At 47.4% G+C, this 23,153-nt stretch overlaps 1 protein-coding gene across 10 annotated transcripts in view; it reads left to right on the top strand.

The window, feature by feature from the left end:
* ARHGAP22 (Rho GTPase activating protein 22) overlaps positions 1–23,153 on the top strand; it is a 211,688-nt gene that overhangs the window by 167,987 nt on the left and 20,548 nt on the right. For 6 of the 10 annotated variants that reach the window (XM_038008917.2, XM_038008915.2, XM_038008916.2 and 3 more), the window contains one exon: positions 8,243–8,419. The exons of 2 other annotated variants lie outside the window; for them this stretch is intronic. In XM_038008917.2, the coding sequence (XP_037864845.1) occupies positions 8,243–8,419 (177 nt within the window). The remainder of the gene's footprint in view (positions 1–8,242; positions 8,420–23,153) is intronic. 2 more of the 10 variants (XM_007962615.3, XM_007962616.3) reach the window with 1 other exon arrangement.

A 23,153-nucleotide genomic window follows, 5' to 3' on the forward strand; every position in this document is an offset into this window, starting at 1 on the left:
TCTGTGGCCCAGACTGGAGTGCAGTGCATAATTATAGCTCATTGCCGATTGGAACTCCTGGGCTCAGACTCCTTAGTAGCTGGAAGCGCAGCCTTGGTCATGCCATGCCTGGCTAATTTTTTAAAATTATTTTTCATAGAGTTGGGGTCTTGCCATGTTTCCCAGGCTGGTCTTGAACTGGGGCTCAAGCAATCCTCCCACCTCAGCCTCCCAAAGTGCTGGGATTACTGGCATGAGCCCCTGTGCCTGGTGCCTGGCCTGTGACATGTTACCACAAACTTAGTGGCTTAAACAATGCAAATTTACCTTATGGTTCTGTAGGTCAGAAGTCTGACACAGGTTCCACTGGGCTTAAATCAAGGTGTCAGTAGGCCTGAATTCCTTTATGCAGGTTCTGAGGGTGAATCCATTTTTCTTGAGCTTTCCAGTTTCTAGAGGTTGCCTGCATTCATCAGCTGGCTTCCTTCCCCCACCTTCAAGACCAAAAATGATGGATCAGGTTCTTCTCACATTTTATCACTTCTGCTGTAGTCACATCTCTCTCTTACACTCGTCTTCTGTCTTCCCCTCTACTTTTCAATATCCTTATGATTGCCTTGGGCTCACTTGGATAATCTAAGATAATCTTCCTAGTTTAAAGCCAGCTGATTAGCAACTTTAATTCCATCTGCAACCTTAATTCTTTGCTGTGTAATCTAACCTAATCACAGGTTCCAGGGACAGGGATGTGGATGTCTTTGGGGGCTGTTATTCTGCTCCCACACTATACAAAAATAAAACACACAGAGAAAAAAATAATTTAACAAAAACAGAGCATCAGTGAGCTGTGGGATAACCTCAAGTTGTGTAATATCCATGTAACTGGAATCTTAAGCAGGGACAGGGGATGGAAACACGTATTTGAACTACCAATGGCCAAAATATTCCAAATGTTACGAAAACTATAAGTTCACAAATCCAAGAAGTTCAGTGAGTTCCAAGTATAGGAAACCTGAATAAAATTGCACGGAGGCACATCATAGTCAAATTACCCATAACTAGTGAAAGAGTAAAAAGACACAAAACATCAAAAAATGAGGATGATGGCAAAATTCTCATGAGAAACAATGCAAGTAGAGCAACATCTTAAAAGTTGTGAAAGAAAAACATTTCCAACCTTGAAGTCTTTATCCAGTGAGAATATCTTTCAAAAATGAAGATGAATTAATGATTCCCACACTCAACAGCTGAAAGAATTCATCACCCAATAGCTGCATACTCCAAGAAATGTTAGAGGAAGACCTCCAGGCAGCAGTAAAATAATACCATATGGGAATCTGAATCTGCACAACAAAATGAAAAGCACTGTGGTAACTACATGGATAAATATATGTTTTTCTCTTATAATTTAAATATTTTCAAAAGATGTTAAGTTTTAAAGTAAAACTAACATGGGAGGCCAAGGCGGGTGGATCATCTGAGGTCAGGAGTTCGAGACCAGCCTGGTCAATGTGGTGAAACCCCGTCTCTACTAAAAATACAAAAATTAGCCTGGCGTGGTGGTGCATGCCTGTAATCCCAGCTACTCAAGAAGCTGAGACAGGAGAATCGCTTGAACCCAAGAGGCGGAGGAGATTGCAGTGAGCCGAGATCGCACCACTCCACTCCAGCCTGGGTGACAGAGCAAGACCCTGTCTCAAAATAATAATAATAATAATAACAACAACAATATATTATGGGATGTATAACAAAGTATACCAGTAAAAGGTAAGACAATCATGGCAGAAAAGGTCAGGAAAGAAGACATGGAAGTATAATCTTGTAAGACCTTTATATTATACATGAAGGGGTATAATATCACTTAATGTAGACTGTAATAAGTTAAAGATGTATACCATAAACCCTAAAGCAATTCCTATATCATGAAGAGAAAGAGAGTGAGATTTTTACTAAAAAGCCAACAAAGGAGATAGAATGAAATCATTAAAAACAAAAAACAAAAACTCCATCCAAAAGAAGACAAGAAAAGAGAAAAAGGACAGATAGAAAACAGAAGCCAGACTTAAATCTAAGCTTCCCAATAATCACATTATAAATAAAGCTTATCAGATTGGATAAAAAGCAGGACCCAACTATATGCCTGACAAAAAAATGCACTTAAAATGTAAAGACACAAATAAGTTAAAAGGATGGAAAAAGATAACATCATACTGACACTAATCAAAAGAAAACTGGATGGCTATATTATATCAAGGATTTCAGACCAGAGTAAAAAATATGACTAGGGATAAATATGGTCATTTCATAATGATAAAGAGGTCAGTTCATCAAGAGGATGTAACATCCTAAATATTTATGCTCCTAATAACAGCTTCAAACTACCTGAAGCAAAAACTGATAGAAATACAAGGAGAAAATAGACAAATCTAAAATTATAATTGGAGATTTGAATAGCCTTCTCTCAATAATTGATAGAAGAAGTAGACAGAAAAATCAGTATGGATATTGAAGATTTGAACAAAACTTTCAACTAGACCAAATTGGTATTTATAGAACACTCCACCCAACCACAGCAGAATAATTTTTCTCAGTGCACACAGAACACTTAGCAAGATATACCATATTCTAGTACAATTCCCCCAAATTTGGAAACTAACACAATTCTAAATAACTCACAAATTAAAGAAGAAATCCAAAGGGAAACTAGAAGGTATTTTGAACTGAATTAAAATGAAAACACAACATATCAAAATCTGGGGGCTGCCTCTAAAGTAGTAGTTCAGGGGACAATTATAGCACTGAACTCTGTAAGAAACTAGAAAAAGACCAAATTAAACCCAAGGTAAGCAGAAGAAAAACAAATACAGATCACGGTGGAAATCAATGAACTATGACCCAAGTCGGCAACCTGCAACCTGGCTGTTTGTTTTTGTAAATGAAGTTTACACAGATACAGTCATGACCTTTCGTTCACATATTGTCTTTGGCTGCATTTGCACTATAGTGGCAGAGTAAAGTAGTTGTGACAGAGACTGTATGGCCTAAAAACCTAAAATGTTTGTTATCTAGTCCTTTAAAAACAAGTTTGCTAACCACAAAAACAACAAAGTCAATGAAGCAAAAAGCTGATTTTTTGAGATCAATAAAATTGGTAAGCCTCCAGCAAGGCTGATTGAAGGAGAAAAGGAAAAAGACAGAAATTACCAATGGTAATATCACTACAGCTTCTTCAGATAGTAAAAGGATAATAAAGGAACATTATGGACAACTTTATGCCAATTCATTCAATAACTTAGATGAAACTGACAAATTATTTGAAAGACACAAACTACTAAAGTTTACTCAAGAAGAAATAGATGTATATATTAAAGAAATTGTATTTGTTATTACAAACCTTTCCACAAAGTAAGCTCCAGGCCTAGAAGGCTGCATTGGTGAATTATATCAAATATTTAAGGAAGAAATAATAGCAATTATCTACAAACTTCTAGGTTGGAAAATGAGGGAATATTTAATAGCTTATTCTGTGAGACCACCAAAACCAGACCAAGACATTGTAAGTAAAGGAAACTGCAGGTCAATATCCCTCATGAAAATACATAAAATACTTTTAACAAAATTTTAGCAAATCAATGCAACAATATATAAAAGGGATAATACATCATTACCAAGTGGGATTTCTCCCAGGAATGTAAGATTGGTTTAGCATTTGGAAATTTATTAGCGTAATTCATCAATTAACACACCAAAAAGTTATATTGTCATTACAATAGATGCAGAAAAGACATTTGACAAAATCTAACATCCATTCCCAATAAAAACGTGGCTCAGCAGCCAACCAATTTTCAATACAGCCACCAACAACATACATTGGGGAAAGGACACCCTCTTCAATAAGTGGTGCTGGAAAACTGGATATCCATATGCAGAAGGCTGAGACTAGACCCCGTCTCTCATCATGTACAGAAACCAGCTACAAATGTGTTAAAGGCTTACACATAAAACATGAAAGTATGAAACTACTGGAAGAAAACATAGAGGGAAAGACTCCAGGATGTTGGTCTAGTCAAAGACTTTATGACTAAGGCTCCTAAAGCACAGGCAACAAAAACAAAAATAGCTAAATGGGACTATATTAAACTAAAAAGTTTCTGCACAACAAAGGAAACAATTGAAAGAGTGAAGAGACAACATGTTGAATGGGAGAAAAATATTTGCAAACTGTTCATCTGACAAGAAACGAATATCCAGAATATACAAGGAACTCAACTGGCGAAACAACCCATTAAAAAGTAGGCAAAGGATACCATAGACATTTCACAAAAGAAGACATACAAATGGTGAAGAGGTATATGAAAAAATGCAGAGAAATGCAAGACGAAACCACAATGAGATATCATCTTACCCCAGTTTGAATGCCTATTATAAAAACACAAAAAATAATAGACACTGGAGAGGATACTGAAAAAAGAAAACTCTTATACATTGTTTGTGGGAATGTGAATTAACACAGTCATTATGGAAAACAGTATGGAGATTTCTCAAAAAACCTAAAAGTAAAACCACCATGTGATCCAGCAATTCCACTACTGGTATTTATCCAAAGGAAAGGAAATCAGTATATCAAAGGAATTAACCCATTTATGCTGGAGGTTGCAAATTTTTTTTGGGAAAAATCAGACCTTGGCAGTGACCTTGAGCAGTAGGATATGCATAACTCCCACAAGCTTAGCATTCCAATAATGGAACACTAGGCATAAATAGGTTAATGTACCCCAATGTTCATTGAAGCACTATGCACAATAGCAAAGATATGGAATCAACCTACGTGTCCATCAGTGGATGAATGGATAAAGAAACTGGGTATATATACACAATGTTATACTATTCGGCCATAGAAAAGGAATGAAATCATGTCATTTGCAGCAATGGATGGAACCAGCATATTAAGTGAAATAAGCTAGGCACAGAAAAACAAATATTGCATGTTCTCACTTACATGTAGGAGCTGAAAGGAAGTTTGTCTCATGGAGGCAGAGCGCAGAATGATGTTTACTAGAGCCTGAGAAGGGTCAAGCGGAGAGGGGGATGAAGAGAGGTTGGTTAATGGGTACAAACATAGAGTTAAATAGAATAAATTCTAATGTTCCATAGCAGGGTAGAGTGAAAATAGTTAACAACAATGTATTACATATTTCAAAATAACTAGAAGAGAGGACTTGAAATGTTCCCAACACATAGGAGTAATAAACACTTGAAGTGATGGACACCCCAGATTCCTAGAGTTGATTATTACACACTCTATGCATGTAAGAAAATATTACATGTATTCCATAAATATGTACAAATGTTATGTACCAATAAAAAAAAAACCTCTCAGCAAATTAGAAATAGAACTTTCTCAACCTGATTAAGGACATCTTCAAAAAGCCGACGCAGATAGACTTAACAGTGAAAAGCCAAGTGCTTTGGCCATAAGATACAGGAACAAGCAAGAATGTCTGCTCTTGCCACTTCTATTCAATATGATATTTGAGGCTCTCTCAGTGTCATTAGAAGAAGAAAGAAATGATTCCCAGTTGGAAAGGAAGAAGTAAAACTGTCTCTATTTGCCCATAGCACGATTGCACCTGGAGGTTCATTGGTGTCCGTAAAGGATAGACTTTTCACCAAGTGGGGCTGGAACGTGCATATGCAGAAGAATGAACTTCAATTACACCTTCTCCCATATACAAAAAGTGACTCATAGACCTACATGTAAATCCTAAAGCTGTGAAACTTTTGAAAGAAAACCTAGAAGAAAACTTTTATGGCCTTAGGTGAAGTAAAGATTTCTTAGATACAATACCAGAAGCACACTCAATAAAAGAAAAAAATGATTAATTGGACTTTGCAAAATTAAAAACTTCTGCTCTTGAAAATACACTGTTAATGGAATGAAAAAAGAGACAGACATGGACTGGGAGAAATATTTGCAAAGCAAATATCTGGTAAAGACCTTATATCCAGAATATGTCAAGAACTGTCAGCACCAATAATGGAAAATAAATAACCTTTTTTAAAAATGGGCAAAAGATTTGAACAGATATTTCACTGAAGACGACACACAGTTAGCAACTGAATACATGAAAGATGTCTAACATCATCAGTCATTTGGGAAATGCAAATTCAAACACCTGCACACCTACTCGGATGGCTAAAAGTAAAAGGACCGAGCATACCAAGTGTTGGTGTGGATGTGGGGGTCCCAGAACTGTCATACACAGCTGGCAGGAAAGTAAAATGGAGCAGTCCCTTTGTAAAACAGTGTGTGGCCATTTCCTTAACAGTTATGCATATATAAAAATATACACAAATACTTAAAAAGTTAGGCTGAGAGCACCTTGGAGCAGGACCCAGGACAGGGCACAGCTGGGCATGAGGGTATCTGCCAGCCTCTGGGCAGGGCAGATCCAAGTTTTGTGGGGCCTGAAGCTTGTATGACTTGGGTGGCCCTCTGCAGGGAAAATAATTTTCAAATGAGTCAAGATTAGGTACAGAAGTGAATATTTAGGAAAAACCAAGTGACCACAAATTCCTGGAGCTGTGGATCTCCAGGTTTCTTTTATTTTTCTTTTTTTCCAAGTTATCTTGAGATATTTTTCTATCTGGCTTCCCCTCCCCATCTCGCACACTCAGCCATTCCAGCCTTCGTAGCGCAAATGCTGTGCAGCACTGCTGTCCCCAAGGCAGAGCTGCTTCCAAGTGGCAACCTCGGTAGGTGGCAGTGCCCACACTCTTGTGAGTGACCACAGCAGCCAACCGAGCAGCCTCTGGGGTTGGGCTCCGCTGTCTCAGCCTCCAGCTCCCTTCCTACCCACCTCCACAGCTCTGCTGCCCAGCGGCTGTCTGAGCCCTGGCGAGCAGGGCTTGCCTGCGTAGTGAAGGGCTCCAGAGGGCATCGCAGAGGCCAAACCAAGTAGGCTGCTCCTCACCCTCCTGAGCATTGGGCCCCACGGCCTCTCCCCCTGCCTCCCCACAGGCCCGCTGTGGTGCCCTCAGCCAGGACACAGCCCCGCCCTCTGCCTCTGCCTCAGCCCTCAGAGCAGCCTACTTGGTTTCCCCAGTTCTTGGCGGAGAGATGGCAGGAGGGAACGTGGGATGGCTGAGAGCCCAGAGCCGGGACTTGAATCTCTGGCTGTGCCACTCATTCGCTGTGTGCATTCAACAGGTTACTTAATTCCTCTGTGCTTCAGTTTTCTCATCTGTAAAATGTGGTTGGAAATAGTACCTTCCTCACGGAGTCACTGTAGAGGTTAAAGAACCCCAGGAGGGCATGTGCGTGGCAGCTGTGCTTGCCAGAAGGGTCACAGGCACTTACTAGCTGCTCAGTAAGCGCTGGTCCTATCTGCTCTCCATCCCTGGGTCACAGGCTCCAGCAAAGCATGGCTTGGGCCTACCCACCCCCTGGGAACACAGGTCTGTGGCTCTCACACCCTACTAGCAGATAGTCCTGGGATGTCGCGGGTAGGGTGTATAAAGACAAACTCATTCTTGAAAACCCTAAAATTACCTGTAAAGTTCAGTATAAATAGTTTTTTTATATTTCCCGAAGATCAATTCGCTTACACATGAAAACTTGAAAACCAGAGGGGAAAGTCAGTTCACAAGCAACTGTCTTGAGTTTTCCCATCCTTCTGCCTTTAGGTACCGATCCACTGTCTAGCCATGAGACGGGTGTGGTGGAGTAATCTGGGGCGCTGTGCTGCATCCTGGTTTAACATCCAGCCTGTGACCTTCATATATACAGAGACTCTTGTCTTCATGGTGGGGAAGGGAGGCCCTAATCTCCGAGCCAAAGTTAAAAGCACATAGTGACGTTCAGCTGTGTTCTTAGAGTGGGCAAAATTGATTTGTAACAAAGCATAAAGTGAGGCCACCCTGGGGCACTGAAAGTCTCTGAGCTAGCCTAACATCTGCATGCTTTTTTTTTTCTAATAGTGTCCTGGGGTGCTTTAAATTATTTCTATTTTGGCATGGGAAAATAACAAAGTGAGACTAAGGGAAAAAAGAGAAAATGGGAAAGGGCTCCAAATAAAGAGGTGTGAGGTGTGAAAGAGATGGACTGTGAGATAAAAGCAAAGCTCAGCTGTTGCTGGAAGGACTTTGAGAGTATCCCACAGGGAGTAACGCTGACTAGTGCTGGGGATGGAGAGTGGGCTGCGGGCAGGGACCCGGCATTGCACAGGGACCCTGCATAAGCCTGTGTCTCCCTGTCTTGCAGGTGGTGCCGGGGAGCGGGAGAAGGTGCCGGCCAACCCCGAGGCGCTCCTGCTCATGGCCAGCTCCCAGCGTGACATGGAGGACTGGGTGCAGGCCATCCGCCGGGTCATCTGGGCCCCGCTGGGCGGAGGTACTGCCCGTAGATCGCATGCCCACCCTCTAGAACCCTTGCCTCCAGGTAATAATGGCCCCTGCCTGTCTTGAGCCCCCAAAGACCCCGCTCACTGGGGACTTGCTGGCTGCATCCTGTGCTTCTCACAGCAAGCTGGCCCTTCCACTGCCAGCCCTCGGGAGTCACCCAACGATTGCCGTGTACTCACTTCCTCCTTTATTGAAAACTGTGTATCAGACGTCTAAATGTACTGGATTCTATTCCAAGGGTGAGGAATTCATGAGGATAAGCCACACCTCCACTGTACCTCAACTCCATTCTCTGCAGGAGGGATGGTAGACGAGGACATGTGTCTCGTGGTGTCCAGGGGTGAGACATGCCACAAAGCCAGTGAAGCTCAGTGAGAGGGCGGCGGGGGTGTGGCTAGGTGGAGTGGCCCAGCAGACTTAATGCAGCGACGGGGAGCCAGGGGCATGCTGGGGAAGAGCATTACGGCAGAGACATGGACATGTGCAAGCGCCCCGAGGTAGGGACGAGCTATGGGAACACGAGCCATGCCAGGAAGGCTGGGGCTCCAAGGTGGTGAAGACCAGGAGAGTGGGACGGCCTGAGGTGAGAGTGGTCACCAGGGTCTTGGAGTCCTGATGGGGATTTTTTATTTTGTTCTATATACAGTGGGATACCAGGAGGGCTCAGAACAGGAGACACACGGGACCTGGATTTATGAAAAGGGCCCCCTGGCCACCACATGAGGAATGGACCATAGAGGGACAGGAGTGGACACAGCAGGCCAGGAGAGTCCATGGGGTGGGCATGCAGCTGACGGTGCAAAGTGGCCAGCTGCAGGTGTATCCTGAAGGTGGAGCTGCCAGGCTTTGCCTATGGTCTGGACATGGGGTATGAGAGAAATGAAAGGTGACTCCCAGCCATGCAGTCGCTATCTCTAGGTTGGTGTCCATATGAAGTGGTCATGTAAAGACGTTTCATAATGGGATCACCATGGCATTGGGGCCAGGGCCACCAACTCCCTGCTGAATGTGGAGACTGGGAGTCTGAAAGCTGGCCGGACTCTGACCACACAAGCTATGGACGTCTTCTTTCTCCCTATGGTGTTTGATCAGCACACAGTCTGGGCAGGGACTCACCTTTTAGGGCTCTGGGCCAATCTCCAGATTTCACAAGCCCCGGCTGAGCCCCTTCTTTTGCTCCTCTGTTTGCCCACTATCGTCTCCCACCCCTGGCTATGGTCTGCCTGACTACCTTTCATTGAATCATAAATCCCTTACAAGGAAGAGTCAATACAATATTGAGAGTAAAAGTTGTTCTCTCAGGCTTCATGAATGATATCACTCTGTCAGCCTTGGTCCCCCTGATCCCTGAAGGTTGCAGCACATTTGACTTATGGCCCCAGATTAATGGCCTGGAAAGGCCTAAGCCCACCCAGGGATTTCTGCAGCTTCACAATGGCTTCCTTTGGTTCCAGGTTGCTGAAAGTGAACCAGTGGAACAGGATAGAGCCCAGAAGCAGAATCTTACATAGTTGGACTTTGATGTATGTCAGGTGACACTTTTGAGCATCAGGGAATGAATATTATCATTATCTTGGGGTAGAGAAAGATTTTTTAAATGAGGTACAAAAAAAATCACTAATCTATTATGAAATTGTTGATAAATTGTATTTTATAAAATGAAGAGCATCTGTTTGTAAAAAGTAGATTAAGAAAATGAAAAGATAAGCTATAGATTGGGTGAAGGTGTTTGCAACACATATGGTCATCAAATTACTCACTCCCCACACTCCTACAAATGAATGAGGCAAAAACAGACAAGGCAGCAGAAGCATGGGCAAGAGACTTGGACAGGCATTTCCTAAAAGAAGAAATCCTCATGACAGTGAACATAGGCTCCTGCGCACAACCTCTTCAGTAATCAGGGAAATGCAAATTAAATCGCAATGGGATACTTGTGTGCACCCACCAGAATGACTAAATAACTAAATGGAAAAGACAGTTTCAAGTGGTGACGAGGATAGAAAGCTATAGAAACTAGCACATATTGCTAGGGAAATCAGCAGTGTCTGCTGAAGTTGATGCTGTGCACACCTGTGTCCCAGCAATTCCATATGGAGCATGTCCCACATAGAAATGTGTGCACAGGGAGGCCAGGAGACTTGGATACATGGGATGTGCATGGCAGCCTTACTGATGATAGCCTGACACTAACCCAAGTGCCCAGCAACAATACAATGGATGAATAACTATGACTCAGTCTTACAGTGGGAAACTCCACAACAATGAGAATGACTCTATTACAGTGCCACCTAAAAACATGCATGAATCTTAAAAACAATGTGGAACTAAACCCAAACAAACAAAAACATAACATGTTGTATTATCTATCTATATAAAGCTGGAACACAGGGCACAAGTAAACTATGTTATTTATAGATAGATAGGTAACAGAATATAAAGAAAAGCAATGAATGCCATGAAAGTCAGGATAGTAGGGAGGAGGGAAGAGGTTAAGATGGGATGGGAGAGGGGCATAGATATCTGAAATGTTCTCTAGCATGACTTGGGTAGTTCCACAGGTGTTCCTTTTACAATGACATGTTTATCTGCACATTTATGCTTTAAGAGCTTTTCTAGATGTGTGCATATAAAAAATAAATGAAACAAAGGGAGAAACTTGGGGTCGAAGAGTGAGATGACTTGCCCAAGATGACACGGCCAGCTAGGGGGCAGAACTGAGAAGTGGAAGTGGATGTTCTGATCTCGAAGACTGTGCTTGGTCCTGGCCCAAATAGCCCATCCAAGAGCTGCACCAAGACCTGCACCCAGCAGGCCTGGCTCCCCAGCCACACGTCCATCTCCCTCTCTGCTTGCTCAGATTTGGGGACCTTTGGCAGAATCCCACATAGACCCTAGACTGACCCCTTCCCCAGGCCTGGCATTTATCTGCCTTCCCAGGCTGTGTGCTGAAGAACTCACAACCATTAAAATAGGAACTGCCATCAAAGGCGCTTATCTCCTTTTTCCCCGGGAGTACAGAGGAAATGCAGAAATCTCAGGAGTCAGCGATGCTAGGCGTGTCTGGGCATGCATGGTGCTGGCAGGTGGGCTCAGTCGGCCCCTGAAGGTTTTCTGGCAGAGCTGTTATTAGCCCGCATCCTCTGGGAAGGAGGCTTAGAGGATCCGTCCTTCTTTGGCTGTTTTGTGACAGAGCCCCTGAGCCCTTCCTGGGGTGCTTATTCTGGCACAGGCAGGCCACCTCTGACAGACAGGAGTGGGCAGCGTGCCCACTGCTGATGGCACAGCCCAGCCATCCCCTTGAGAAGTGGGAGCAGGCCACTGGTCAGGGGAGCCTCACTGCTGGTGGCCTGCCCAGCCCACTAAGCTGTGGCCCCAGCTGGAGTGCCTCTCATTTGGGCATTCATTGGGTCATTCAGCCAATCTGCCGTGGACTTGCAAATGTTCTAGGGGCTGAGGAGACAGCAGTGAGCTGGAGGGACAGGCACTGGCCTCATGGTGCTCACGTGCTAGTAGAGGAGGTGGGTGACCAGCTGAGCAGACATGTGGCAGGTTAGATGGTGGTGGGCACAGTGGGGACAGAAGAGGCAGGGAGGGGAACACAAGAGATAGGGTTAGGGTTTGGTGACTTTTGAGTAGAAGGAAAGAAAGGGTGGATGACAGCACAGGCAGAGGTGGGGGATCCATCCCAGAAGAACAGCAAGGAGGCCAGTGTGGCCACAGCAGAGTGGGCAAAGGGGTGGAGAGAGACCACAGAATGAATGACCTTGTCATCATGGTAGGGCTGTTAGCACCTCATGGCGTGGAACAGAGAAGTGGCAGAGCCTGGCCCATCCTCTACCAGGATCCTTCTGACTGTCATGTTGAGAAGAGACCAAAGCCAGTTAGGAGCTCCTTATACAACAGTGCAGGTGAGAGGTGAGGGTGGCCTGGCCCAGTGATGGTGGCGATAAGAAGTCATTGAATTATTGATTTATTTTGAAGGTAAAGCCAGTGGTATTCCCCTGCTAAGATGGATGAGAGGTATATGAGAATGAAGGAGAGAAGTTAAGGGTAATTCTGGGATGTTTTGATCTAAGCAATGGGAAGCTAATGGGTTAGCTATTAACTGAGATAGATAGACTACAGGAACTGCAGCTATTTGAAAGGAAGATATGGGCCTAGTTTGAGATACCTATAAGATGCTCAAGTTCAGATGTCAAGTAGCAGGTAAATATCTCAGCCTAGAAATCAGGAGAGAGGACTGGGCTAGAGAGAGAATTTAGGGGGCCATCAGCCCATAGATGGGGTTTGAAGTCATGAGGCTGGATGAGACAGACAGAGCGGGTGGAGGGACAATAGAGAAGGTGAGAAAGAGAGCAAGCCCCGAGAGGGAGGAGAGTCAGAAGCCACCAGGGTCCCTGAGCCAAGTGAAGGAACAAGGGCAGTGATCAGCTGCAGCAAGTGCTGCTGATAAATCAGCCAGAGGGTGAAAGCTGAGCAGTCGTTGGTGACTTGAGCAAAGGGGCTTTTGTGGAGTGCCTGATAATAATGGGAATGAGAAAGGATGATAGGAGGGGAATTGGAGTGACAGCATAACCAACTCTTTCAAAAAGTTTGCAGGAAAGGGAAAGAGAGAAATGTGGACAGCAGCTGGAGGAGGAGGTGAGGTAAAGAGGAAGTTTGTTTATTTTTTTAAGCTGGAAGACAAAGCATCATTGCAAAACATTGATGGTGCAGGAGGGACAGAGAATTATTGCTGTAACACCAATATTTCTTATGGATATAGATAAAAAATCATCCATCAAATACTAACATGCCGAATCCAAAGAATTATACCCCATGACCAAATGAGATTTATCCTAAGAATGGAAGGGTGATTTAATCACCTGAAAATCAATTAATGTAATATATTAACAGAATAAAGGACAAGAACACATGACCATCTTAGTAGACTAGAAAAAGCATTTTATAAAATCCAGCACCCTTTAATGATTAAAACACTCCAGAAACTAGGAATAGAAGGGAACTTCTACTCTATCCCTAGGAATAGAAGGGAACTTCTATGATAAAGGGCATCTACAAAAAGCCCACTGATAATATCATACTTAATCGAGGAAGACTGGGTACTTTTCCTCCAAGATCAGGAGCAAGACAAGGATTCTTGCCTTCACCACTTCTGTTCAGCATTGTACTGGAGGTTCTAGCCAGGACTATTATGCAAGAAAATGACATAAGATGAAGCTTGATTGAAAAGGAAGACATTAAAGTATCTCTGTTTGCAGATGGCATGATCTTGTATACAGAAAGTACAAAAAAAGAAACTATTAGAATTAATTAAAAATTCAGCAAGGTTGAAGGATACAAGATTAGTATATACAAATCAATTGTATTTGTGTACAGTAGCCATGAGCAAACTGAGAATGAAATGAAGAAAATTTCATCTACAGGAGCATCCAAAAGAGTAAAATACTTAGGGATAAATTTAGCAAAAAAGTATAAAACATATTCTGAAAATAACAAAGCATTGTTGAAAGAAATTGAAAAAGATCTAAATAAGAAGAAAGACATCCCATGTTCAGGAATGAGATATGTGATATTGTTAAGAGGCCAATACTCCTCCAACTGATCTCTGAACTTCCACGCCCAGTTCAGGGAACACAGCCCCAGAAAGACGCATGGGGCAGTACCTCCTTGCCAGCTGTCTCCTTGCCAGCTCTCTCTGAGAGGAGAGAGAAGGGAGACAATAGTCACAGGGTCCCCAGGACTGCTTCAGCATCTGGTGGGTGCTTAAACATGTGTGCCCCTTGCCTGGTTATCTGGAGAGTCTGCAAGCCCCCTTAAAGCTTGGAATTTATACGCATAGGAAGGGACTTAGCCAAGTCCATTGCATTGAAGGGTGAGAGGAGGCAGAGTGAGGCTTTGGCAACAGGCTTGGGTCTAGGTGTGATCTGACTCTGCCACTTGCTTGCTGCATGACCTGGCACCTCTTATCCTTGCTGTACTTCTGTGTCCTTGTTTGCAGAATAGGAAGAATAATATGTTTTTTGCAGGATTGTCATAAGAATTAAGAGAGAAAATGGACATAAAGTGCTCAGCACTCTCTCAGTACCAAATAGTCCTCATTCATTCATCAAGCAGTTATTAATACCTGTCACATGCAGGCAGAGGACTCAGCAGGGAAGAAAGCAGTGTACAGTGTACAATTCCGTGGCATTAAGTGTATTCACCCTGTTGTACAACCATCACCACCATCCGTCTCCAGAACTTTTTCATCTTCCCAAACTGAAACTCTGGCTTCCTCCCTCCAGCCCTGGGCAACCACCATTCTACTTTCTGTCTTTATAAATTTGACTGCTCTAAGTACGTTGTATAAGTAGAATCCTGTAGTATTTGTCTTTTTGTGACTGGCTTATTTCACTTTGCATAATGTTCTCAAGTTTCATCTATGTGGTAGCATGTATTGGAATTTCCCTCCTTTTTAAGCTCAAATAATATTCCATTGTATGGATATACCACATTTGTTTATCCATTCATCCATTGATAGACACTTGAGTTGCTTCTGTGTTTTGACTATTGTGACTAATGCTGCTGTGAATATGAGTGTGCAAATATCTCTTTGAGTCCCTGATTTCAATTATTTGGAGTATATACCCAGAAGTGGGATTGCTAGATCATATGGTAATTCTATTTTTAATATTTTGAGGAGCCTCCAGACCATTTTCCACAGTGGCTGCCCCATTTTATATTCCCACTGGCAGTACACAAGGTTTCTAGTTCCTCCACATCCTCACCAGAACTTGCTTTCTGTTTTTTGTTTTTTTTTTTTAAATAGCCATTCTAACAGGTATGAAGTGGTATCTCATTGTTCATAAGGTGTTGAAAGAGGTGAGAGAGTGAGCCAAGGGGACATCTAGTGGAAGTGTGCTAGACTGAGGCCACAGCTTGGGCAAAAGCAGAACATCTGACGTGGTCTAGAACCAGCACAGAGGCAGATGGGCTGGAGGGAGTGAGGAAGGGAGCCAGATGGCAGAAGGTAGAGGCTTCCTGGGCCCCTTTCAGTATTCTAGCTGTTTTATTTTATTTTATTTTATTTTATTTTATTTTATTTTATTTTATTTTATTTTATATTGTTTTGTTTTATTTTATTTTATTTTATTTTTGAGACGGAGTCTTGCTGTGTTGCCCAGGCTGGAGTGCAGTGGCACAATCTCGGCTCAGTGCAACCTCTGCCTCCTAGGTTCAAGCAATTCTCCTGCCTCAGCCTCCCGAGTAGCTGGGATTACAGGTGTGTACCACCATACCCGGCTAATTTTTGTATTTTGAGTAGAGCAGGGATTTCACCATGTTGGCCAGGCTGGTCTCGAACTCCTGACCTCAAATGATCCACCTACCTTGGCCTCCCAAAGTGCTGGGATTACAGGCATGAGCCACCACACCCAGCCGCTGTTACTCTATTTTTTTCTTTTTTTCTTTTTTTGAGGCTATCTGGGCTCATTGCAACCTCTGCCTCCCTAGTTCAAGTGATTCTCCTGCCTCAGCCTCCCAAGTAGCTGGGATTACAGGCACCCACCACCATCCCCGGTGAATTTTGTATTTTTAGTAGATACAGGGTTTCACCATCTTGGCTGGGCTGGTCTCGAACTCCTGATCTTGTGATCCACCCGCCTCAGCCTCCCAAAGTGCTGGGATTACAGGTGTGAGCCACTGTGCCCGGCCTGGCTGCTGTTATTCTTAAGTGAAATGAGGAGGGAGCATTGGAGGGCTTTGAGCCAAGGAATGTCTTGATCTAATACATCATTTAATTTGCAATAATCCAGGCAAGAGAAGGGGGTGCTCTCCCTGTGGTCAGGGTAGTGAAAGTGATCAGATTCCAAATCTATTTTGCAAGTAGGACAATAAGCTCCCCTGGCTATGGATGACAGGAAGGGTGCAGTGGAGGGTGACTGCAAGGTGTCTGGTTGGGCAGCTGGAGGCTGGAGTTGTTATGAATTAAGAAGGGAAGACTTAGCACAGAGCTGGTTTGGGAGGCTATGGCAAGACCATAGCTCAGTTTGGACACGTTTAGGTTTGAGGTGTCTATGAGTCATTAAACCAGTGGAGATGCTGAGCAGGCAGTTGGATTAAGAAGTCTGGGGGCTGGCACTGGTGCTAACTAGCACTGTGGTAACTGTTCCACTATGGCCAGCAGGCACTGCCAAGCAAAGCCCTGAAGCTGTTGGTCCCAACCTTACCAGTGGCAGTGCAGAGGGCAGTCCTGGGGCAAGGAGCCCAGCTGGGAAAAGGTGTCGCTGCCCAGAGTGACTGCTTGGTGCTGGGGCAGGGCATAGGGCCCGGAGATAGGCAGTAGGCCTGTGGTCGTCATCGGAGCTGCACTGCCCTGGCCTGGCTGTATGGGAATCTCACAGACCTCTGGAGACTTTTCTCAGACCCCCAGGAGTCAACTCTCCTGCCCTTGGGTTCCTCTGGAATCATGGGTGAAAGAAAGAAGGGAGAAACAGCTCCCTGAAGCCCTAGGGCAGGACACGTGACATGAAAAAAAATCCAACCTTGGGACAACCTGGTGGGACACAATGCAACCTTGTTAGCTGGTAGTGGTCATCATTTGATGGAATGACATCTCTAAAAGGAAGCCCTGGAGGCATAATCAGATTCAGAGTGAAAGGTGATTACCCCCAGGCCAGGCTGCCAGTGGTAGAGCCTAAGGTCCTAGTGGACCACTTCTCCCCAGCACTGCTTGCTCTATACCCCAGCCCTAATGGGAGATTCAAGAAGACAGTCTTATTTCTAGTTCCTGTGAATGTCAACCCGCCTGGCCAGTGGGCCTGGGCTTTCCCAGGCAACCCTTCCAAAAGGGGAGAGAAAGGACTTGCAGACCTGGGCTAGGCCTCAGGTCATAAGCCAGCAGACGGGGTACTTGAGACTAGTTCTGGTGCTCTCCGTCCATTCTAGTGGGCCCTGAGGGTCCATGTACTCAAGTGGAGAAGGTGTCCCTATGGGCCTTGGATCCTGTCCAGGCTCATAGAGGGCAGACCTGGCCTCTTCTGGGTATAGGGTGTGTTCAGAGCACACTTGGGCCTCCTTCCCCTGCAGCCCTCAAGCCTTCTCCGTTGCCAGAGCCCCAGGAGCCTGAGAACTTGGATCCCCAAGGCAGAGGAAATGACCTCCAGCCACAGCACCCACCCCCTTGCCTGCCCCCAACTGATGGGACAGCCACAGAGCTATTTACCAGAAAAAAGGCCAGAGCAGCTGCCTTATCTAGGGAGAGCCTGGCAAACTAGTTGGGGTGATTTACAGGGGGCTGTCACCACTGCTTCCTGCAAAGGTCAGGACACTAACGTTCAACACCCTTTTAACCACCTTGCTGGTTCATTAAGCCCTTCCTTCTCAGCAGCTCTGATGAGAAATGCCCATCAGCTTGGCCAGTTTGGTTTCAGTCTGGTTTCAACAGACCTCAGATCACAGACCCAGAAAAGAGTTTGTCCCAATTATTGCTAAGATGGGGATGTACCCCTGGGGACCCCAGCGTTTTCTGTACTGGGCTCTGCGTCCCTGCTGAGCCTGACAATAGCCCTGTGAAATCAGTCCCATTATATCCCACTTTTGGTGAGGAGACAGAATCAAGGAGGCTCCAGCATTTTGTCCAGACCACAAGTAAGCGGGAAGCTGGCATTTGGACTAGGTCTGCTGGAGTGCAGAGCCGGGTTGCTGGCTGCCTGCTGTAGAGAGCAGGATGCCAGGAGGCCTCAGGGTGTCCTAGGGTTGGGATCTTTGTCTCTCAGCTTGTTCCAAGTGGCCCTGGAGGACTTCAGCCCACACACCCTGAGAGAAGAGGAAGGGAGCTCAAACTGGCTATAGGTTGCCCTTGCCAGGAGTTTGGTACAATCTGGAGGCAGCAGAGACTCAGAGGTTCAGCAACTTACCTAACAACACACAGTGGGACTGGGGGCAGCACAGCCCACCTCCAGGGTAAGCTCATCGCTGGATGCTTTGCCAGGTAGGCCTCAGTGCATTCTATCCACTAGATCTGAGATGTCTTGATGGGGGAGGGGGACATAATTAAGACTGAGGGAAGAGGCAGTCCCTGAGGTCCTGGATCTCAGCCCTAGCCAGGGAACTGTTGTACATACAGCTCAGAGACAAAGGCCATCCAAAGTGAAGAGGCCAACTGTTACTGGGTTGCTTGTGTGAGAGGATAGACTCAGGTTGTCAGCTTCCCAGCCCTGCCCCGAGAAGGCAGTCTCATGACTATCTCTGCACACCCATCCCCAACAGGCGCCACTGCTAAAAAGCACCCCTGAGGTGAGGTGGGCATTGGCAGGGCCAGGGCTTTACCTGGAGCCTTCTAATGGGTGGCGCCTGCAGGCCTCTAGCCATGGGGGGCTCCTGGGTAGGGGTGGAGGGCACTCTGCAGAAACTGGCCAGTCTGACTGTGAACACACAGGTGAGGAGACCATGGCTCAGAGCAGAGAAAGCATGTCAGCACCACAGCCTGCCTGCCCACCTGAGAGAGGCCCGCCAGTCCCTGGTTGGTGGGAGCTTCTGCTGAGCCCTTGGCCCCTGCTCTTTAACATGGACATGGCTGCACAGAGCTGGCAGGTCCCTGGGCCATGGGAATGCCAGGCTCTGTTGGTAGGTGGAGGGCAGACATTCCTTGGTTTGTGACACCCTGCACCAACCTGCCCTGGCACCCTTATGTTCACCTGAGCTCTGGGGAGGAAGAAGACAACTCCGCGGCCTCACTCCCACGGCTTTGAGGACCTTAGCCCCCATACTTAGTGTCAGGGCCAGGACTAGGGATCCTCACTGGCCTGGGGCACAAAATGTAAGGGGGCGCCAAAAAACTCAGTAATCAAGATATTTTATTGTAATCTTTTAAAAAATGAACATTAATATAAAAATATCCTTATATTAGGTCCCCATTGCAGCTCTAACAAACTGCCAGAAATGTGGCAGCATAAAACAACACAACGTGATTCTCTTGTAGTTCTGTAGGTCAGAAGTCATAACCAGTCTTCTAAGGCTAAAATCCAGATGTCAGCGGGGCTGGTTTCTTGTAGGACACAGGGAGAAGCAGTTCCTTGTGTCTTTAACCTTCCAGGGGCTACGGCAAGGCCTTGGCTGTGGCTTCAGCATGCAGTCTCTGCCTCTGTCCTGCCCCCACCACCTCCTCTGTGGTCAAACTTCCTTCTGCCTTCCTTGTAAAAGAACCCCTATGATTGCACCTGGCCCCTCAGATAACCCAGGTTAACCTCTCCCGCTCTCATCACATCTACAAAGTCTCTTGTACTGTGTAAGATAACACAGTCATAGGTTCCAGGGATCAGGACATCTTGTGGGGAAGGGCATTATTCAGCCAACCACATCCATGGTCAAATGGGAACATGTGAAATACAGGCAGGAGTGTGGCGGGATTGGGGTGGGAGGCACTCACCCTCAAGGCCTGTGCAAGTGCGTAGCTGCTCCTGTCTGTATTGAAAACTTTCATCGTTTGTTCATCAAAGATTTTTTGCCTAATATTTATTCTTAAAAATACTACAATAAAGTGTTTATCCTAGTTCCTGAAGTTTTGGGTGCCCCTTAAATTGTGCCCCTGTGGTGAGTGCCTGGCTTGTTTCACGCTAGGCCAGGCTCTGCCTAGAATGAGCAAGAGGCGTGACCCAGCTCTGCACATCCAGCTTGAAGAAGGGCCCCAACCTCTTCCAGCCCCAGGGCGGCAAATCCCTCCCTTAAGAATTCTGCCCTCCTACCCTTGGGACTCCCATCTCCGCTACTGGCGTTGTACTGCCCCTAGCCGTGCCTCTCTGTCCACCTGCCTTCCTGGTGTACCCATTCCAGCCCTTGCCCTTTGAAGTATGGGGATTGTGGGCTGGTCTCAGAAACTTACGCCAGAAGAACATGGACTTTGCAGAAAGATCATGTAGGTGTTAATGAAGGTCCATCACCAGCTGTATGACCTTAGGCAAATCACACAACCTCTCTGATTCTCTGTAATACAGAGAAGCTAATACCCCTCAGACTGCTCAGGGGCATTCTGTATATCAAGTCCAAACCATTATCTCTGGCACTAGGGTGCCCAGGCAGGAAGAGGCCAGGAGGACCTGGAGCCTGGACCCCCACTGTGAAGCCAGCACTCTCCTCCTTGCTGGGTGACCCAGACTCAGTTACCTAACCTCCCTGGACCTCCTTTGCCTCACCTGGAACACCTGCCTCCCAAACGAAGGGCTGAGCGGGCGCTCGAAAGCCGGTCCTGGGCAAAGAGGGAAAGGATTCCTGCGGTGCCCGGGAACGTGGGGCATTAGGGGAAAGGGTGTGAAGTTTGACACCGGAGATCCCTCACGGGAGCCGACTTCGGGCGTGGCATCCCAGGCAACTCACAGATCCTGGGCCCTCCTTCGCCTCAGGGTCCGGGCCCGGGGCGGCGCTGGCCTGGGCGGGCGGGCGGCGGGCAAGACGCTACCTGCGCGCGTGCCGGGCATTCCAGCCGCCGCCGCGCCGCCGCGCCTGGGCGCGCCATGGGCCTGATGCCGGCCGCGCGGGCCTACTCCGGGTGCCGCGCCTGCCCACGGCCGCCCTGCCGCCTGCCCGCCTGCTGCGCGCCCGCCGCCCCAGGTAGGGGCGGGACGGGGTGCGGGCACCCCCGGGTCCGCCAGAGAAACGGCGTCTCCGGGCCAGAGAGGCGCTCGAATCCGGGACCCGCACAGCGGGCGAGGGAGAGCGCCGCGCATGCGTCTCGCGGGGGTCGGCGGGGAGCCTGGGGGAGTTTGGGTGTCACCGCGGATCTGGTGTTGCGGGACGGTTCCCAGGGAGCGGGGGTCGTGAGTGTCCGAGGGAAAAGGCAGGGACCGAAGGCGTCCTCCAATCTCCTGCTGGGTGTGGGCGACCCGCTTGTAGAGATGAGGACTTAAGAGTCTGGGAGGGGCGCAGGGACTTGCAAAGGATCCCTCCCCAACCCCAGCTACAGGGGGGGAACCCAGGGAGATCCCAGCCTCGGGCTCTGACCCCAAGCCTCCCTGGGCCACAGGAAGGGGTGTGGGACCGGCACCCCCAGGATGAGGGTATCACTCCTGCCCTCAGGCGGACTACCCAGGGCAGGACCCTTCCAGGTGATCTTAGCCTCTGCTGTGCTCCTGCAGGCTTGGACGGGTGGGTAGCAGGAGAATTTTCAGCTTTGCCGGCTAGCTGGTGGAACTTACCGCTTACAGCCCTGAGGGCAATTCTGAAGCTCTCTAGTACTTAGCGCAGAGCCTGGAAGTGACAGAGTTGGCCGGCTAGTGAGTCCCTGCACTGACAAAGGGTGGGGTGGTTGCATGGAAGATGGCGGGTGTTGGGGTACAGGGGTCCTGAGAGCAGGAAGGCCTGGAGCCAAGAGGGAAACTGTGGAATTACCCAAAGTTTGGGAGTCTCTAGAGAGAATTTTAGAATTACTTTCCTCATTGTGCCTCTTCCCAGACTGTGGCATTGCCTGCTCCTCTAAGAGTGAAAAGCAGGCATATGACTGAAGCAGACCTGCTGCACAGCTCCATTCTGCTCCGGGATCAGCTCCAAGAGGGAATCCCAGGTCTCCCTTCCCTGATGCGGCCTTGGGGGTGGGACTCAGGGGCAGGCAGAACCTGTCCAGGAATTGACCCTGCAAGGTTCGGAGAAAGCCACATTTCAAAGCACCTGCTCCCAGGTGCCTCGTGTGGTCGATCTCCCATGGACGCTCACACCCCAGGAGGTGGCCAAGCCCAGCTCAGAGAGGCTGAGGACAGTGCCCAGGGTCATAGAGGACGAGGACTGGAACCAGAGGACGAGGATTCGAGCCAGCGGACTGCTCTGCCTGGGCTTCCTCTCCTGTGTAGTATTCCCAGGGAGGGAAGTGAGGGATGGCTTTGCCAGGGAAATGCTGGCGGGAGAGGCCTGGCAGCAAGTTCATCAAGAGGAGAGGCAGCCTCTGCCAGTTTCCCCTGCGGTGGCGGAGCCAGTGCTCTGTGAAGAGCATGGGCTGGGACCTCGAGGAACCCACACAATGGCTGGGTTTCCAGGGAGCTGACAAACCTACTGGAACTAGTTCTTGGCAAGGCTCCCCTCCAAGGGTGCCAGGAGGGCTGAGGGAGTTCAGCCAGGCAGGGGGCAGGCCCTGCCAGGCTCCTGAGAGACCCTGATGAGGGGAGGGATTGGCGGGGCCCCTAATGAGGGAGGCCGAGCCCAGAAGCCCCAGCACAAGGTGCCTCCCACAGGAGGGTCGCGGGGAAGGAAGCCTCTTGGGAGGCTGAGCTGGAATGAGACCTTCTAACAGCTCCTGGCAGCTCCCCTCTGAGGGTTCCAGTGGCCAGCTGGGAATGTGGAGCCAGTCTGAGGCCTGGTGGTACCTGGGGGCTGGGCCTCAGAGAAGTCTGGCCCTCATAGTACCCCCTAAAGATAGGTGTGATCGTCCCATTTTATAGATTTCATGGATGGAGAGACTGAGCCCCAGGAAAGGGAGGCAACACCTCTCCTCAGTGGGTTAGCCAGGATGTGTACCAGATCAGTGCTGGTGTAGACCCAGAATCTTTGTCTCTGTGACCTTTGGCCTTGAACATCACCTACTTGCCTGTATCCCCACCCCAGCCCCACCATGCCAGGGCAGGGTGCTGCCAACCATGCTCCCTCGCCCCTGCCCTCCGACCCCCATGGTCCTCCGTCATGTCCTGCAACCCCACCCCGCCTACCTGGCTACCTACTGCTCATCTTTAGATGTTGGTTTCAGCATCACCTCCTCCCTGAACTTCTCTCTAGAAGTGCCCAGGACCCTGTTGATGTCCCTTCCC

The sequence above is a fragment of the Chlorocebus sabaeus genome, chromosome 9 (assembly GCF_047675955.1).
Source record: "Chlorocebus sabaeus isolate Y175 chromosome 9, mChlSab1.0.hap1, whole genome shotgun sequence".
Classification (NCBI taxonomy): domain Eukaryota; kingdom Metazoa; phylum Chordata; class Mammalia; order Primates; family Cercopithecidae; genus Chlorocebus; species Chlorocebus sabaeus.